This window comes from Balaenoptera physalus, assembly GCF_965194825.1.
Source record: "Balaenoptera physalus genome assembly, chromosome: 13".
Lineage (NCBI taxonomy): Eukaryota > Metazoa > Chordata > Mammalia > Artiodactyla > Balaenopteridae > Balaenoptera > Balaenoptera physalus.
This window is the reverse complement of record NC_138892.1, coordinates 101,693,923-101,712,102: the sequence shown is the minus strand read 5'-3', so window position 1 is coordinate 101,712,102 and position 18,180 is coordinate 101,693,923. Positions and strand designations below refer to the sequence as shown.

General features: G+C 41.5%; 1 protein-coding gene and 1 pseudogene across 2 annotated transcripts in view; both read left to right on the top strand.

Annotated features, from left to right (window-relative positions):
• Positions 1-18,180, top strand: part of LOC309640523 (antigen WC1.1-like) — a gene marked incomplete at its 5' end in the record, with an annotated part of 63,446 nt that overhangs the window by 10,210 nt on the left and 35,056 nt on the right. The window contains one exon of the mRNA XM_082419276.1: positions 11,371-11,703. Within this exon, the coding sequence (XP_082275402.1) occupies positions 11,371-11,703 (333 nt within the window). The remainder of the gene's footprint in view (positions 1-11,370; positions 11,704-18,180) is intronic.
• Positions 4,234-7,647, top strand: LOC309640864 (pre-B-cell leukemia transcription factor 2 pseudogene; annotated as a pseudogene). Its single transcript has one exon. The product of its transcript is annotated as a pre-B-cell leukemia transcription factor 2 pseudogene (transcript).

The window sequence follows — 18,180 nt, the reverse complement described above, 5'->3', positions numbered from 1 at the left end:
AGAAATGCAAATGATTTCTGTATGTTGATTTTGTCTCCTGCAACTTTACTGAATTCTTTTATTAATTCTAATGGTTTTTATCTTGGTGGAGTGTTAGGGTTTTCTACATATAGCATCATGTCATCTGCAGAAACAATTTTAATTCTTCCTCTCTAATTTGGATGCTTTTCTTCCCCTCTCTCTCTTTCTTTATTTCCTCCTCCTTCCCTTCCTTCCATCCTTCCATCCTTCCTTCCTTCCTTCCTTCCTTCCTTCCTTCCTTTCTTTCTTTCTTTTTTTCTTTCTTTCTTTCTTTCTTTCTTCCTTTCTTTCTTTCTTTCTTTCTCTCTTTCCCTCTTTCTCTCTTTCTCTCTTTCTTCTTACTTCCTCTGGATGGGACTGCCAGTACTATGTGGAATAAGAATGGTAAGGGTGGACACACTTGTCTCACTCCTGATCTTAGAGGAAAAGCTTTCAACCTTTCACCATTGAGTGTGATGTTAACTATGGGCTTCTCATATATGGTCTACATTATGTTGAGGAATGTTCCTTCTATACCCAATTTTTTGAGAGTTTTTTAAATGTAAGGATATTGAATTTTGTCAGACACTTTTTCTGCATCTATTGAGATGATCATATGATTTTTATCTTTCATTCTATTTATGTGGTGTATCACAATATTGATTGCATATGTTGAACCATCCTTGCATCCTAGGGATTAAACTCACTTGATTATAGTGTTGAATCCTTTTAATGCGGTGTTGAATTCAGTTGGTTAAATTTATTGAGAATTTTTAATTTATATTCAAAGGGACATTGGCTTGTAACTTTTTTTCTTGTAGTGTCCTTACATAGCTTTGGTATCAGGTTAATTCTGGCCATGTAAAATTATTTTCAAAGTGTGCCTTCTTCAGTTTTTTGGAAGAGTTTAAAAAGGATAAGCAGATCCAAGCAGGAAAAAAAAATAAAAAAATATAAAAAGGATTGGCATTATTTCTTCTTTAAATATTTGGTAGAATTCATCATTGAAAACATCTGTTGGAAATTCCCTGGTGGTCCAGTGGTTAGGACTCCACCCTTCCACTGCAGTGAGCACGGGTTCAATCCCTGGTCAGGGAACTAAGATCCTGCATGCTTCGCAGCATGGCCAAAAAAAACTGTAAACATCTGTTCTTGGCCTTTTTTGGGGGGATGTTTTTAATTACTGATTCAATCTCCTTATGCATTATTGATTTCTTCCAATTTACTATTTTTTCATGATTCAGTCTTGGTAGGTTTTATGCTTCTGTGAATTTATCCATTTCTTCTTTGTATGCTTCTACGAATTTATCCACTTCTCCTAGGTCATCCAATTTCTTTGGCACATAATGGTTCATACTGGTCTCTTATGATCCTTTGTATTTTGTGGGATCAGTTTGAATATCTCCTCTCTCCTGTCTAATTTTATTTATTTGAGTGTTACCTCTTTCTTTCTTGGTTAGTCTAGTTGAAGGTTTGTTTATCATTTTTGTTCATCTTTTCAAAGAACCAACTCTTAGTTTTGTTAATGTTTTCTATTGTTTTCCTACTCTCTATTTCATTTATTTCTGCTCTAATCTTTGTTTTTTCCTCTCTCTGCTAGCTTTAGGTTTAGTTTGTTTTTCACTTCTAGTTCTTTGAAGTGTAACATTAGGTTGCTTCTTTGAGATGTTTCTTTTTTCTTAATGTATGCATTTATCACTATAAATTTCCCTCTTACAACTGCTTTTGCTGCATTCCATACTGTTAGTATATGTGTTTCCACTTTAGTTTCTCTGAAGATATTTTAAAATTTCTCTTTTGATTTCTCTGTTGATTGATTGGTTGTTCAGTAGCATGTTGTTTAGATTCCACATACTTGTGAATTTTCCAGTTTTTTTCCTGTTGTTTTCTACTTTCCTGTCATTGTGGTCCAAAACATATTTTACATTATTTCTATATTCTTGAATTTGTTGATATGTTTTGTAGTTTAATATATGGTTTATTTTAGAAAATGTTCTGTGTGTATTTGAGAAAATTTGCTACTCTGTTGCTGTTAGTTGAAAAATTCTGTATATGTCTGTGCGATCAATTTGGTTTACAATGTTGTTCAAATCTGCTGTTTCCTTACTGGTTCCCTGTCTGGATAATGAATCCATTGATCTTAATATATTTAGGTGCTCTGATGTTGGGTACTTATATATTTATGAGTATTATATCCTCTTGATAAATTGACCCCTTAATCAATATTTAATGACCTTTTTTTCTCTCTTGCTACAGCTTTTGACTTAAAGTCTACTTTGTCTAATATAATTATAGCAGCCTCTGCTCTCTTTTGGTTTCCAATATTCCATGGAATATCTTTTTCCATCCTTCACTTTGAGCCTATGTGTGTCCTTAAAGCTGAAGTGAGTCTCTTGTAGGCAGCTATACTTGGGTCTTGTTTTATTTATCCATGCAGTTAGTCTATGTTTTTTGATTACAGAGTTCAATCCATTTACCTTTAGAGTAATTATTGATAGGAAGGACTTATTAATGCCATCTTATTAATTGTTTTCTGGCTGTTTTGTACTTCTCTTACTCCTTTCTTCTCTCTTGCTGTCTTTACGTATTGCATATTTTCCATTGTGGTATGCTCTGATTCCCTTCTTTTTATTTATTATGGATCTATTGTAGGCTTTTGCTCTGTGGTTACCCAGAGTTTTACATAAAACATCATATATATATATCTCAGTGTATTTTATGCTAATACTAATTAACTTTGATTGCATACAAAACTCTACCCTTATCCTCCTCCCCACATACATTTTATGTGTTTGATGTCACAATTTACCTATTTTTGTATTGTGTATTCATTGACAATTGTACTTATAGCTATTTTTAATACTTTCGTCCTTTTACTAGAGTAAAGTAGTTAACACACCACCGTATTATAGTATTAGGGGTTTCTGAATCTGGCTATATGCTTAACTTTACCTATACCTAGTGTGTGTGTTATATTTTCATATGTTTTATGTTAGCAATTAGTTTCCTTTCATTTTGGCTTGGAGACCTCTTATCAGAAGTTTTTGTAAAGCAGGTCTAATGGTAATGATCTCCATCAAATTTTGTTTGTTAGGGAAATTCTTTATCTCTCGATCATTTCTGAATGACAACTTTGTTGAGTAAGGTATTCTTGGTTGGCAGTTTCCTTTATTTTTTTCTTTACTTTTCTCCCTTCCTTTCTTCCTTCCTTTCTTTCTTCACTTTGAATATGTAATCAATCCTTCTCTCCTGGTCTGCAAGATTTCTTTTGACAAATCTGCTGATCTCCTTATGTGAGTTCTCTTATGTGACAGAATTTTTTTCTTCTCTTTGGACTTTTAAAATTCTCTGTCTTTGATTTTAGACAGTTTATTATGTGTGTCTTGGAGAAGACTGTTTTGGATTGAAATTTTGGGATGACTTATTAGCCTCATGAACTTGAATGTCCAAATCTTTCCCCAGGTTTGGGAAATTCTCAGCCATTATTTCTTTTCTCCCTCACATCTCCTTCTGTGACTCCATTGCATACATTGTTTCTCTTGATGGTGTCCATCATTCCCACTGGTTTTCTATGTTCCTTTTCATTCTCTTTTCTCTTTTTGCTCCTCTGATTGGATAATTTCAATGGATCTTTCTTCTAACTCATTGATTCTTTCTTTTGCTTGGTCAAGTCTGTTGTTGAACCTCTGTATTGAATTCTTCAGTTCACTCATATTATTCAGCTCCAAAATTTCTGGTTAGTTCTTCTTCTTCTTCTTTTTTAAAAAATATTTTCTATATCTTTATTGTTCTCATTTTATTTGTATTGTTTTCTTGGTATCATTAAATATCTATATATGTTCTCTTGTAGCTCTCTGAGAATCTTTATTATATTTTTAAATTATTTTGCAATGTTCACACTCTCTCTCTCCACTGCTGGGGGGCTGGGGTCTCCTGTGGGGGGCCCAGATGGTACCCCAGGTCTCCCTTCAGGGCTGGGGTGAACGCCGGGGAGAGCCGGGAGGGGGAGGAGACTGGGCAGGGGTTGGGGCAGGGAGAGCAGCGGCCCCAGCGAGTTTGGGGGAGGAGTAACCAGGTGGGGGGGGAGGGGCCGAGCAGGGAGGGGCCTCAGGGCTTCCCCCCACCTATGGACAAGCGGCTGCTGGGGCCGCCCCCTCCAGGTGGGGGCTAGGGGGGCCTTGGGTTAGTGGGTGGGGAGCCTGGGGGCCCTGCTGAACCTTCTAGTGGCAGAGACCCCGGTGGGGGTGGGGGTGGGGTCCCGGGAGGCTGAGGGAAGCAAGACATCAGGGACATTCTGTAGCAGATAATGACCATCACCGACCAGAGCCTGGACGAGGCCCAGGCCAAGAAACATGCCCTAAACCACCAGTGAATGAAGCCTGCCCTCTTTAGCGTCTTGTGTGAAATCAAGGAGAAAACTGGCCTCAGCACTCGAAGCTCCCAAGAGGAGGAGCCTGTGGACCCACAGCTGATGTGCTTGGACAACATGCTTCTGGCAGAGGGTGAGACAGGGCCTGAGAAAGGGGGTGGCTCAGCGGCAGCAGCTGCCACTGCTGCAGCCACCAGGGACGGTGTGTCCCCTGACACCTCCATCGAACACTCCGATGGTCGCAGCAAACTTGCCCAGATTTGCCACATTTGCCACTCGGAACTGGAGAAGTATCAGCAGGCATGTCACGAATTCACAAGCCAAGTCATGAACCTGCTGAGGGAGCAGAGCCGCACGCGGCCCGTGGCACCCAAGGAGATGGAGCGCATGGTGAGCGTCACCCACTGGAAGTTCAGCGCCATCCAGATGCAACTGAAGCAGAGCGCCTGTGACGCCATCATGATCCTGCGTTCCTGCTTCCTGGATGCCAGACGAAAAAGCCGTAATTTCAGCAAACAGGTCACTGAGGTGCTGAATGAGTATTTCTACTCCCACCTGAGTAACCCACATCCTAGTGAGGAGGATAAGGAGGAGCCGCCAAGAAGTGCAGAATCACTGTCTCTCAGGCCTCCAACTGGTTTGGCAACAAGCGGATTCGCTATAAGAAAAATATTGGAAAGTTCCAAGAGGAGGCAAACATCTATGCCATCAAGACTGCTGTGTCAGTCACCCAGGGAGGCCACAGCCCCACCAGCTCCCTGACACCCGCTTCCTCCGCAGGCTCTGGGGGCTCTTTCAATCTCTCAGGATCCGGTGACATGTTTCTGGGGATGACGGGCTCAACGGAGATTCCTACCCTGCCTCCCACGTGGAATCACTCCGACACTTGTTGTGGCCGGGGGCTATGGGGATAACCTTGGGGGAGGCCAGATGTATAGCCCTCGGGAAATGAGGGCAAACGGTGGCTGGCAGGAGGCTGTGACCCCGTCCTCAATGACATCCCCGACAGAGGGACCAGGGAGCGTTCATTCTGACACTTCCAACTGATCTTGCCTCTCAGGGCCACAGGGGTGGGGGCCTCACAAGGCAACTCTTGAAGAGGACGCAGGCATCCAGAGGACAAAACCCAGACAGGGGAAGCACAGGATAGAGAAGGGCAAATGCGGTCATCCCCTCCCCGGCCAGACTCTCTCATTGCTGGGTGTGTGGGGGGGGTGATGACTACATGGCAGGGAAGATGGGGTCCCTTAAGGGGAGAGTGAAGTCTGTCTCCCCTTTTTTCCTTTTTTTCTCCCCCTTTCTCTCTCACACAGAAACACACACATCCAGAATCCTATTTTTCAGATCCTTCCTCTCCTCTCCTTCTCTTTCTCTCATACACACACATATAGCTATTCTGTTTCTTTCTCTCTCTTTCTCTCTCTCTGTCTCTCTCTGGGCTCCCCCACTCCCTCCCCCCCCCGCCATATGCTCTGGGATCTGTGGAGATGCCAGCCCTGCCCAACCAGAGATGCCAAAAATGGGGACATGACTTCTGAACAGAGGACATGGGCCACGCACCCTGTGCCTCCCCAGCCGCTGCCCCTCCACATGGCTTTATTACTTCATACCAGCTCATCTTAAACCAATAGAATTGTTCCGTGGACGAGAGTGTCTGACTCAGATATCTACCTCAGAGGGAGTTTCTGCTACTTTAGGGAATTGTTGACTGGGCTTTGGGGTTGAACCTTTTTTTTTTTTTAAGGAAAGAAAAATTAACCCTGGGATCCATCTGTATTTTTTTTTTTTTCGGGGTTTTTTGTTGTTCGTGGTGGTTCTTAATTTTTAATTTAGTTTGGGGAAGTAGATGTTTTTATAAATATGTTGATTTTTTTAAAAAATTTCTTGCTTTTCCTATATTAGGGGTGATAGCCAAAGGGGTCATGATAAGAGAAAGGGGAACAAATAGAACTGGTGTAGAGGCCTGTTTGGGTCCAGTCCTGTCCATCAGGAAGTACATTTAGCAGGGCCCCACGCCTGCCCCCCCTAAAATCACTTGGGTGCTGTCCTTTGCTGAAGTCACTGAGGTGTTCTTTGCTTGTGCAGGCAGCTTCCTGCTGCATTTGGTGTGGAAGCAGTCAGGGCTTGCTCAGCCAGCCTATTCCCCCTGTTCCCACCACTCTTGGGCAGGGCTACACTCAGTAATTTTGAGCAAATGTCACCTTCCCCTGTGAGTGACACTTCTACAATCTTCTTTTTAAACTACCGTTTGCAGATTGGAGGGGGAAGAATGGGGAGTGGGTTATTGCCAAATATGTTAAACATGGGTTGGGGTGTCTGTGTATGTATCTCCCTCAATTTCCCCAGAAATGACGTATCTTTTTTTTTTCTCAGTCCAAAATCAAGAGGGTGGGGAGAGAGAGGAGGGAGGCTGCAAAGAGCCAGGTATGAGGGAAGGTAAAATCACCGCTGTCCCACCCTCGGCCCTGAACCCTACTATCTGAACCCCTCAAATATCCTCAGGATTTTACAAGACTGTAATAGTGGGGAACTTCTCCCATCAAAGATCCAGGCAGGACTGGGGGGCAGGTTGGGAGTGTGATGGGTGGGGGTGGGAAGCATGGGCCGGGGGCAGTTCTCTCCTCACTTGTACACTTGTAGTTTCACAGAAAAAAAAAAGCAGTTTTATTTATTTATTTTTTAATTAATTAATTTATTTATGGCTGTGTTGGGTCTTCGTTTCTGTGCGAGGGCTTTCTCTGGTTGCGGCAAGCGGGGGCCACTCTTCATCACGGTGCGCGGGCCTCTCACTGTCGCGGCCTCTCTTGTTGCGGAGCACAGGCTCCAGACGCTCAGGCTCAGTAGTTGTGGCTCACGGGCCGAGTTGCTCCGCGGCATGTGGGATCTTCCCAGACCAGGGCTTGAACCCGTGTCCCCTGCATTGGCAGGCAGATTCTCAACCACTGCGCCACCAGGGAAGCCCCCCTGATTCTTTTTGATATCTTAGTCTCTTGTAGATGTCTGCACGTTTAAAGGAGCAGACACCTCTTCCAGACGCTATGTACTGATTTCAGTAGGGAAAGCCTTTCGCCTCTGGGTAGGGGCACACTGGATTGTACTGCAGGGTGCCAAGTGCAGAGGCATATGGTGGCACTGGGTCTGGGAGGGCATGATGTCTGTTTGGCTCAGGCTGCTGACGTCCACAGCATTGACAGCTGTGTGGTCTTTGGCAAGGATTGCAGGGGGTCTGGAGTCACTGGAATGGCTGTTGTTGTCCTCAGCAGTGCCTCTAGTTCCAGTGGCTAGGGACCATACCGGTGAAGCAGGACTTTCATATCGTGCCCCCCAAAGGCTAGGGACACTGGTTACTCAGCCTGCTGTCACTTTTCTGGTGAGAGGAGCTCTTGGCACCCCTGGCATTGAACAATGCTGGTTTGGAGGATGGAATGATGCCACCAAATGACAGTGTCTTGGTGTGATCAAACTTCTTAGAGGACTCCAGATCTTTCCAGAGCTGTTTTTGTTCCTGATAGCTGTCTAATTTTTGGTCTTTGTTAGGGGGATGGAGGCTGCTGTCTCCTACATCAGCATTTTGGTGATATCATGTTTGAGGACATTATTCTTTGAGAGAATGGTTTTGAGTATAGAATTTTAGATTGGCAATTTTTTTTTTCTTTTGGCACATCTAAGGGCTTCAGTCTACTCTATACTGGCATCTCTCTTTGTTCTTGGGGACTTAGATGTTGGTATAGATGTTTCTCATTTTTATATACCTAGTCTATATCTTGGTATTTTTCTTTTTGTCAGTTTCTGCTGTTTCTTACCATTTTAGTAATAATAAGCTAAATTATGTTGTAGTAACAAATAACCAAAAGTTTTTCTTACATGACATGTTCTATTCACTTTGGCAGGATTTCTGCTATCATAATTATTCACCTACTCAGGTTGTTGAATGCCCTACCATCTTATTATGCTACCACTTCAACACAAGGCTGCAGTATTTGCTGTGGCAGAAAAATGTATTGCCTCTCTTTTTTAAAAAAATATATTGTCTCTTAAATGCTTCTATGTGGAAGTGACATCATTTGTTCTCACACTTCATTGGATGAGCCAGATCACATGGTTATGCTTCACTTCAAACAGGCAAAGAAGTATTAATATTTCCATGTGCTCAGAAAAAGAGAATTTTAAATGTCACTGAACGCTAGTAATGTTTCCATCTATGATGTTTCTACAAATGGATTCCTTTTTATATGTCTTGCCTGAGTTTTGTTGGGCTTATTCACTCTAAGGATTGGTGTCTTTCATCAGTTCTGGAAAATTCTCATGCAGTATTTTTCAAATATTGTCTCTGCTCAGTACTCTCTCTTTCTGTATCTCTCTGTGTCTGTCTCCCTCTCTTCTTTCCCTTGTTTCATTTTAACTTAATTAAAACCTCATAATTCCATTTTCTATCTCTGATTTTCTCTTCTGTAATTTTCATCATTTTGTTTCTCTGTGCAGTATTCCAGGTAATTTATTCTAATTATTATTCACCTCACTAATTCGCTCTTTACCTGAATTTGATATTATGTAAAAATTTAAATTTCAACAAATGTATTTTTCATTCATAGAAGTTAGCTTTAGGTTTTAAAATTTTTTCTATGCATTTAAAAAATTCCTTGCAGTTTCTTTAAGAGTGTATTTTTATTTCTTCAAATACAGTACATATGGTAGTTATATAGCCTGATATCTGACATATCTAATACGAGAAGTTTCTGTGTCTGCTTCAGTAGTTTCTCTTGGTTCTTGTTAATGGAACTTTGTTTCTTTGTGTGCTTGCTTTTTTTTTTTTGAAAATATACTGGTCATTGTATTTATAAAAATTATTAATAGAGGTAATTTGAACAAGGTACTTTGCTCTAGAAAGGGTTTTATTTTTATTTTTTCATAATTTCCTGCTATTATCAGTAGTGGATCTCCTTAATACAAGTGCAAAAAATTGATACTATCTGGACAGTCTGTACATTTAAACTCTGAATCTAGTTTTATGCAAGAGCATGTCTATTTCAAGTGGCGTCCTGGCTTACTGTGGAGAATGTCTTCTTTTGGATGTCTCATCTGGGTGTGGGTTTGGGATTTGATTTATGACTCTTCACCATCAAAGGGCAGAAACTCCTCCCCAACCCCAAACAGGCTAATGCCCTCAAGGCAAAAGCACTTTCCATGCTCTTGTATCTTAGTGAATTTCCATTTTCCCTTCAGATTTGGCCTTATTTTTTGTTCCTATCTTATCAGGTCTTTAATGCTTTTAAGACAATTTTTAGTAAACTTATTCCACTTTATTTTCAGCAGACGAGATAGCCTCAATAACCAAGCCTACCATCACTGAGATAATCTCTTGGAACTTTTCACAGTAATGAAATCATGTACTTATTTGTTTTGTGCCATCAGCTAGGTAAAAGGTACATGAAGGCAGGAATATTGTCTTACTGCTTTCTGCATTTACAGCACTAAGTACAGGACCTGTCTCAAAATAGATAATTTTAGTATTAATGAAAGTAGCTTCCTGTGTGCGTTTAGGATCCCATTTCAATCCTAAAAGGTCGATGTCAGACTTCTAAAAAAAACCCAAATAAACTTCACAGGATGTCTTCCTTCTTCTACTACCTCCTTTGCCTCCTTCTCATTTATCTTTATTTCCTTCCTATTATGAACCCAGGTCTATGGACTGAACTGTGTCCCTCCAAAATTCATATATTAAAGCCCTCACCCCCAGTGTGACTGCATTTGGAGATAGGGTCTTTAGGCGGTAATTAAGGTTAAATAAGGTCACAAGTGTGGAGCCCTAATCCAGTAGGTAGCATTATAAGAAGAGGAAGAGAGGGAGATCTCTCTCTCTTTCTCTCCCTGTGCACATGCACTAAGGAAAGGCCATGTGAGCACCAGTGAGACAGCAGTGGCTTGCAAGCCAGAAGAAGAGGTCTCAGAATGAAATCTGCCTTGCTAGCATTGGATCATCCTGCTGTTTTCTGACGCTGGAGGGAAGCCCTACATTACTTATATGTTGCTCTGCTACAAATTACTGCCAAACATGGCAGCTTAAAACAACAAACAAACTTCTAGCATCTCATAATTTCTGTGGGCTAGGAATTGGCATGGTTTACCTGACTCATGATGTCTCACAATGTGCAGTCGTCTGAAGTTTCACCCAGGGGTGGGTATCTTTCAAACTTACTCACCTGGATGTTGGCAGCATTCAGGCCTTGGTGGACTGTTTAACTGAGAGCCCCAGTTCCTTGCTGGCTGTTGGCTAGAGGCCTTCCTCAATTCCTTGTCATGAGGGTCTCTCCATCAACAGCTCACAACCTGGTAGCTGGCTTCATCAGAGCAAGAGAGAGAGCAAGACAGGTCACCAGGGAGAAACCAGGGTCGTCTTGAAACCTAATCTCTTAAGTGACATCTCATCACTTTTGCCAAATTCCAGTTGTTATGTGCATGTTACTAGATACATTCAAGTGTGGGGATTATACAAGGACACGAATACCAGGTGGCAGGATAATCGGGACTTTTTAGTATCTGCTTACCATGGTCCTCTGTTCCTAAGCTAGCCGAGAGTACTCCCCATGGGACAGAGAAGGAGAGGGAAGATTCCTCCCTGGCATCCTGGGCCATGAGCTGTAACTGAGATGGGGAAGCTGAGCCCCTTAGTAGCTTTGGGCACATCTACCCCTTAGTAGCTTTGGACAGCATCCAGAGTTCTCTGAAGGCCTGTCCTTGGTGGTGTCCCTGGAGGTGGGATCTACAGGCTTGTGAGAAATACCTGGGTGCATCCCTCCCCAGCTCCACGTTCAGTGATGCCACATTGGTAGCTGAGAGTTGGCCACAATGGGAATATTTAGACCTCAGAAATGAACAAATGCTATACACAGGGAATTTTTCCCCTCAGAGAGCTCAGTTTTTAATACTTACCAGCACACCACTGCATGGTCTCCTAAAATCTCTCCTGTGTTCTGTGTCTTGTGTCTCTGTCTCTCTTGCAGCTCTGGAGCTGAGGCTGAAGGATGGAGGCCACCGCTGTGAGGGGAGGGTGGAGGTGAAGCGTCAAGGAATATGGGGCACGGTGTATACTAATTTCTGGTTCCTGGACGGTGCAGATGCGGTGTGCAGACAGCTGGGATGTGGAGCTGCTGTCAATGCTCCCAGAGGGGTTTATTTTGGACCAAGACTTACTGGCTCCACTTGGCTTTTCTATATTTACTGCGACAATGCAGAGACAGAATCAAGTTTCAGCATCAAAGACTGTGCTCATCATGATTTTAAAAACTATAATCATACCTTCTCTCATGACCAGAGTATTGGAGTAGTCTGCTCAGGTAAGGCCTGTCTGGTCTGGGAGGGGATCCCCAGCAGGAAAAGCTTCAGTCTCATTCCCAGAGTAACTATGGGAATACCAGACCACAGAATTTAGAGCATCCTTGGCGGAAGACTCCAGCCGCGCAGTGATTCCTAGAGCATTAGGTGCTCAAGGGGGTGTAAGGGCTTGCTTGGCCCTGGACATTAAAGTCTCCAGACCTGTGGACAATCAGACCCTTCAGATCTCTGTGGTGTTTCATAAGAGGCAGGGAAGTGAGGTCAAATATTACAACAGGTACAACCGCTGGGTTGTACTTTTATGAATTCGCTTCATCATGGCAGATACTTTTTATTCTTTCATGGGCTGTTCAGTCAGGTTCGGCCACAAGAGAGGACATAAGAGAGGGACAGGCAAACATAGTTTATTATACTCAGAGGTCCTAGAGAGACAGGGCCACCACATACCATAAGGGGGCCACATCTGAGAGGCACCAAGGGAGCAAGCTCAACGAAACATGGGGAGCCATAAGAGGGAGTGAAGAATCGTGGACGAGTGACAATATTAAGGGTAAGAGTGGAGTGACACAAGGAAAAAGCATGAGGGGATTTCACTGATGCATTTGAATGTCACTAGGTCACAGTCAGGGGAGGGCAAGAAGGGGGATTTGTGGCTGGGGTTTGTCATCACAGGTGCACGTGGACACCTGATGGAGTGCTCACATCCTGTTTGTGGGGATATTCACGCAGCAGGGAAACGTGACGTTTTAACATTTACAACACAGTAACTGGAGCAAAACAAGTACAAAGGCCAATGAGGCTAAGAGAACCTGAAGTGACTCATAAGAAGTGCTCAATACTGCCTAAGTGTATTCGACCTGTGTCAAGGTGGATACTGTAAAGACAGCAGTGAAACTAGAGTGTGAGTGGTGGTCACAGGATCTGCCAGAGATGTTTCCAGTTGTTATCACAATGGTGGATGAAATGCCCAGGACGTTAATCCCATCAGAACAGCTGGATTGGAGGCAGATTCAGATATCACAGTGAGTTCCTAACGTAGGTGTTTGAGTCTGAGAAAATGGTCAACCATCTGATGCTGGGACAGGGGGAGCCCTGAGAACACCTGCTGTAGGGTTCTGGCAACCCATAGCCAATCAGCTCTTTTGGGGAAGATGACAGGAAAAGTGATTTTTCCAATCTCACCCTCAGCAGATCTTTGATGATACTAGTGGAGGCCCCTAAGAAAATAATTGTTTTCATTTTTAAGCTACTTTATTGAGGTACAATTGACATGCAAAAAGCTGAACTTTTTTTTTTTTTTTCAGCAAAGTAAGGGTTTATTTGCATGGTGCCAAGCAAGGGAGTGGGAGACAAGTCTCAGATCCATTCCATCTTGGTCTTTGAGTTAGGGATGTTTTAAAGGGAAAGAACAAAGAAACTGGGATTAATCGTCCTTTTGTGACATTTCTGTGACATTTCTTAATTGTGGTTTTGGAAGTCAGGAGGCCTCCAGTTTATGATTCTCTGGCCAGGCAGCCCATGGCTTAGGGGTCTGTGAGCTCACCTTATCCCAGAGAAGCAACTTGAGTTTCTAGGTTAATGATGAAATCTGCAACAGCAACTTTAGTGCATTATGTTAGGGACAACAGCAGTCTTAGTTGTCTGACTCTGGTTGATCAGTGTTCAGTTAGCACAGGGTTGAGGTCAGAGGGGATAAGAAAGGGAATAAAGTGTTTGATAGAAAAATTAATCATAAACTCAGTAAGGGAACTCGGTTTTAGGGGGACTTGGTTTCAGTTATGAGTGTCTACCAGCAAAAAGAGACCAGGAGCACAAAAGCTGAGCAAAAGCTGTCTGATTTGGTGACGAGGAGCCACTGGGGACATTTGAGAAGATAGTTTCAGTGGAGTGGTGCGGACTGGAATGAAGTGCCTGTGATTAGGGAGGGATTCACTGGTGAGGAAATGGAAGCGGGGAAGACAGACAACCTTTCAAAAAAATGTTGGCAGGAAACAAAGAAGAAAAAAGAACTCCAGGATTAAAGTCAGAGTTACTTACCCTGGTGGAACAAACTCCAGAGCTGCTCGCTGCTCTGGCCCTTGGATGCTTTGGATTCTACGATATTTGTGATATTTATCACCTTTTAAAAAATGTGCAATTTGTTATGATTTCTCTTCTTAGTCTAAAGAAATGCTCACTTTTGTACATAATTTTATATTTGTCATTTTGTATATTACGTTATATAAGTTTCTGGTTGCCCAGACTTGGATCTTCTCCAGCAAGGACCCATGTTCATGTAACAGAATCATCAATAAGAGGATTTCTTCTCTCCCATCTTCTTGGGTCCAAGAACAGTTTTGGTAGAGATGAACTCTTCCAGTGAACATGCTAGCGTGGTGGTCATGACTGAGCAGATGCAGCAGTTAACTTATCCTGATTCTTTTATTTTTTTAAATTGGAGGATAGTTGCTTTACAATGTTGTGTTAGTTTCTGCTGTACAGCAAAGTGAATCAGCTATATTTACACATATATCCCCTCCTTTTTGGATTTCCTTCCCATTTAGGTCACCACAGAGCACTGAGTAGAGTTCACTGTGCTATACAGTAGGTTCTCATTAGTTATCTGTTTTATACATAGTAGTGCATATATGCCAATCCCAATCTCCCAATTCATCCCACCCCCACCCCCGCTTCTCCCCTTGGTGTCCATGCGTTTGTTCTCTACATCTGTGTCTCTATTTCTGCTTTGCGAATAAGTTCATCTGAACCATTTTTCTAGATTCCACATATAGGCATTAAAATACGATATTTGTTTTTCTCTTTCTGACTTATTTCACTCCGTATGACAGTTTCTATGTCCGTCCATGTCTCTGCAACTGGCACAATTTCGTTCCTTCTTAAGGTTGAGCAATATTCCATTGTATATATGTGCAACATCTTTGTTTTCTGTTCATCTGTCGATGGACACTTAGGTTACTTCCATGTCCTGGCTGTTGTAAATAGTGCTGCAATGAACATTGGGGTGCGTGTATCTTTTCGAATTATGGTTTTCTCCAGGTATATGCCCAGGAGTGTGATTGCTGGGTCATATGGTAATTCTATTTTTAGTTTTTTAAGGAACCTCCATACTGTTCTCCATAGTGGCTGTATCAATTTACATTCCCAACAGTGTAAGAGGGTTCCCTTTTCTCCACACCCTCTCCAGCATTTCTTGTTTGGAGATTTTTTTGATGATGGTCATGCTGACCGGTGTGAGGTGATACCTCATTGTATTTCTTTTTTTAATAAATTTATTTATTTATTATTTATTTATTTTTGGCTGCACTGGGTCTTCATTGCTGCGCACGAACTTTCTCTAGTTGTGTTGAGCAGGGGCTACTCCTCATTGTGGTGCGCGGGCTTCTCATTGTGGTGGCTTGTTGCGGAGTGCGGGCTCTAGACGCATGGTCTCTAGAGCGCACGCTCAGTAGTTGTGGCACATGGGCTTTGTTGCTCCACGGCATGTGGGATCTTCCCAGACCAGGGCTTGAACACGTGTCCCCTGCATTGGCAGGCGGATTCTTTTTTTTTTAAACATCTTTATTGGAGTATAATTGCTTTACAATGGTGTGTTAGTTTCTGCTTTATAACAAAGTGAATCAGCTATACATATACATATATCCCCATATTTCCTCCCTCTTGCATCTCCCTCCCACCCTCCCTATCCCACCCCTTTAGGTGGTCACAAAGCACCGAGCTGATCTCCCTGTGCTATGTGGCTGCTTCCCACTAGCTATCTATTTTACATTTGGTAGTGTATATATGTCCATGCTACTCTCTCACTTCGTTCCAGCTTACCCTTCCCCTTCCCCTTGTCCTCAAGTCCATTGTCTACGTCTGCGTCTTTATTCCTGTCCTGCCCCTAGGTTCTTCAGAACCTTTTTTTTTTGTTTTTTAGATTCCATATATATGTGTTAGCATACGGTATTTGTTTTTCTCTTTCTGACTTACTTTTACTCTGTATGACAGACTCTAGGTCCATCCACCTCACTACAAATAACTCAATTTCGTTTCTTTTTATGGCTAATATTCCATTGTATATATGTGCCACATCTTCTTTATCCATTCATCTGTGGATGGACACTTAGATTGCTTCCATATCCTGGCTATTGTAAATAGTGCTACAATGAACATTGTGGTCTATGACTCTTTTTGAATTATGGTTTTCTCAGGGTATATGCCCAGTAGTGGGATTGCTGGGTCATATGGTAATTCTATTTTTAGTTTTTTAAGGAACCTCCATACTGTTCTCCATAGTGGCTGTATCAATTTACATTCCTACCAACAGTGCAAGAGGGTTCCCTTTTCTCCACACCCTCTCCAGCATTTGTTGTTTGTAGATTTTCTGATGATGCCCATTCTAACAAGTGTGAGGTGATACCTCATTGTAGTTTTGATTTGCATTTCTCTAATAATTAGTGATGTTGAGCATCCTTTCATGTGTTTGTCCGCAATCTGTATATCTTCTTTGGAGAAATGTCTATTTCGGTCTTCTGCCCATTTTTGGATTGGGTTGTTTGTTTCCTTGATATTGAGCTGCATGAGCTGCTTGTAAATTTTGGAGATTAATCCTTTGCCAGTTGCTTTGTTTGCAAATATTTTCTCCCATTCTGAGGGTTGTCTTTTCGTCTTGTTTATGATTTCCTTTGCTGTGCAAAAGCTTTTAAGTTTCATTAGGTCCCATTTGTTTATTTTTATTTCCATTTCTCTAGGAGGTGGTTCAAAAAGGATCTTGCTGCGATTTATGTCATAGAGTGTTCTGCCTATGTTTTCCTCTAAGAGTTTGATAGTGTCTGGCCTTACATTTAGGTCTTTAATCCATTTTGAATTTATTTTTGTGTATGGTGTTAGGGAGTGTTCTAATTTCATTCTTTTACATGTAGCTGTCCAGTTTTCCCAGCACCACTTATTGAAGAGGCTTTCTTTTCTCCATTGCATATCCTTGCCTCCTTTTGATAATTTGGTAATTTTGGGTAATTTGATAGGGGTTACATTGAATCTGTAGATTGCTTTGGGTAGTATAGTCATTTCCACAATATTGATTCTTCCAATCCAAGAACATGGTGTATCTCTCCATCTGTTTGTATCATATTTAATTTCTTTCATCAGTGTCTTATAGTTTTCTGCATACAGTTCTTTCATCTCCCTAGGTAGGTTTATTCCTAGGTATTTTATTCTTTTTGTTGCAATGGCAAAAGGGAGTGTTTCCTTAGTTTCTCTTTCAGATTTTTCATTATTAGTGTATAGGAATGCAAGAGATTTCTGTGCAGTAATTTTGTATCCTGCAACTTTACCAGATTCATTGCTTAGTTCTAGTAGTTTTCTGGTAACATCTTTAGGTTTCTCTATGTATAGTATCATGTCATCTGCAAACAGTGACAGTTTTACTTCTTCTTTTCCAATTTGTATTCCTTTTATTTCTTTTTCTTCTCTGATTGCTGTGGCTAGGACTTCCAAACTATGTTGAATAATAGTGGTGAGAGTGGACATCCTTGTCTTGTGCCTGATCTTAGAGGAAATGCTTTCAGTTTCTCACCATTGAGAATGATGTTGGCTGTGGGTTTGTCATATATGGCCTTTATTATGTTGAGGTAGGTTCCCTCTATGCCTACTTTCTGGAGAGTTTTTTATCATAAATGGGTGTTGAATTTTGTCAAAAGCTTTTTCTGCATCTATTGAGATGATCATATGGTTTTTCTTATTCAATTTGTTAATATGGTGTATCACATTGAATGATTTGCGTATATTGAAGAATCCTTGCATCCCTGGGATAAATCCCACTTGATCATAGTGTATGATCCTTTTAATGTGTTGTTGGATTCTGTTTGCTAGTATTTTGTTGAGGATTTTTGCATCCATATTCATCAGTGATATTGGTCTGTAATTTTCTTTTTTTGTAGTATCTTTGATTTTGGTAATAGTGTGATGGTGGCCTCATAGAATGAGTTTGGGAGTGTTCCTTCCTCTGCATTTTTTTTTGGAAGAGTTTGAGAAGGATGGGTATTAGGTCTTCTCTAAATGTTTGATAGAATTCACCTGTAAAGCCATCTGGGCCTGGACTTTTGTTTGTTGGAAGATTTTTAATCACAGTTTCAATTTCATTACTTGTGATTGGTCTGTTCATATTTTCTATTTCTTCCTGGTTGTCCATTTTATTGGCATAGAGTTGTTTGTAGTAGTCTCTTAGGATGCTTTGCATTTCTGTGGTGTCTGTTGTAACTTCTCCTTTTTCATTTCTAATTTTATTGATTTGAGTCCTCTCCCACTGCTTTTTGATGAGTCTGGCTAATGGTTTATCAATTTTGTTTACCTTCTCAAAGAACCAGCTTTTAGTTTTATTCATCTTTGCTAGTGTTTTCTTTGTTTCTATTTCATTTATTTCTGCTCTGATCTTTATGATTTCTTTCCTTCTACTAACTTTGGGTTTTGTTTGTTCTTCTTTCTCTAGTTCCTTTAGGTGT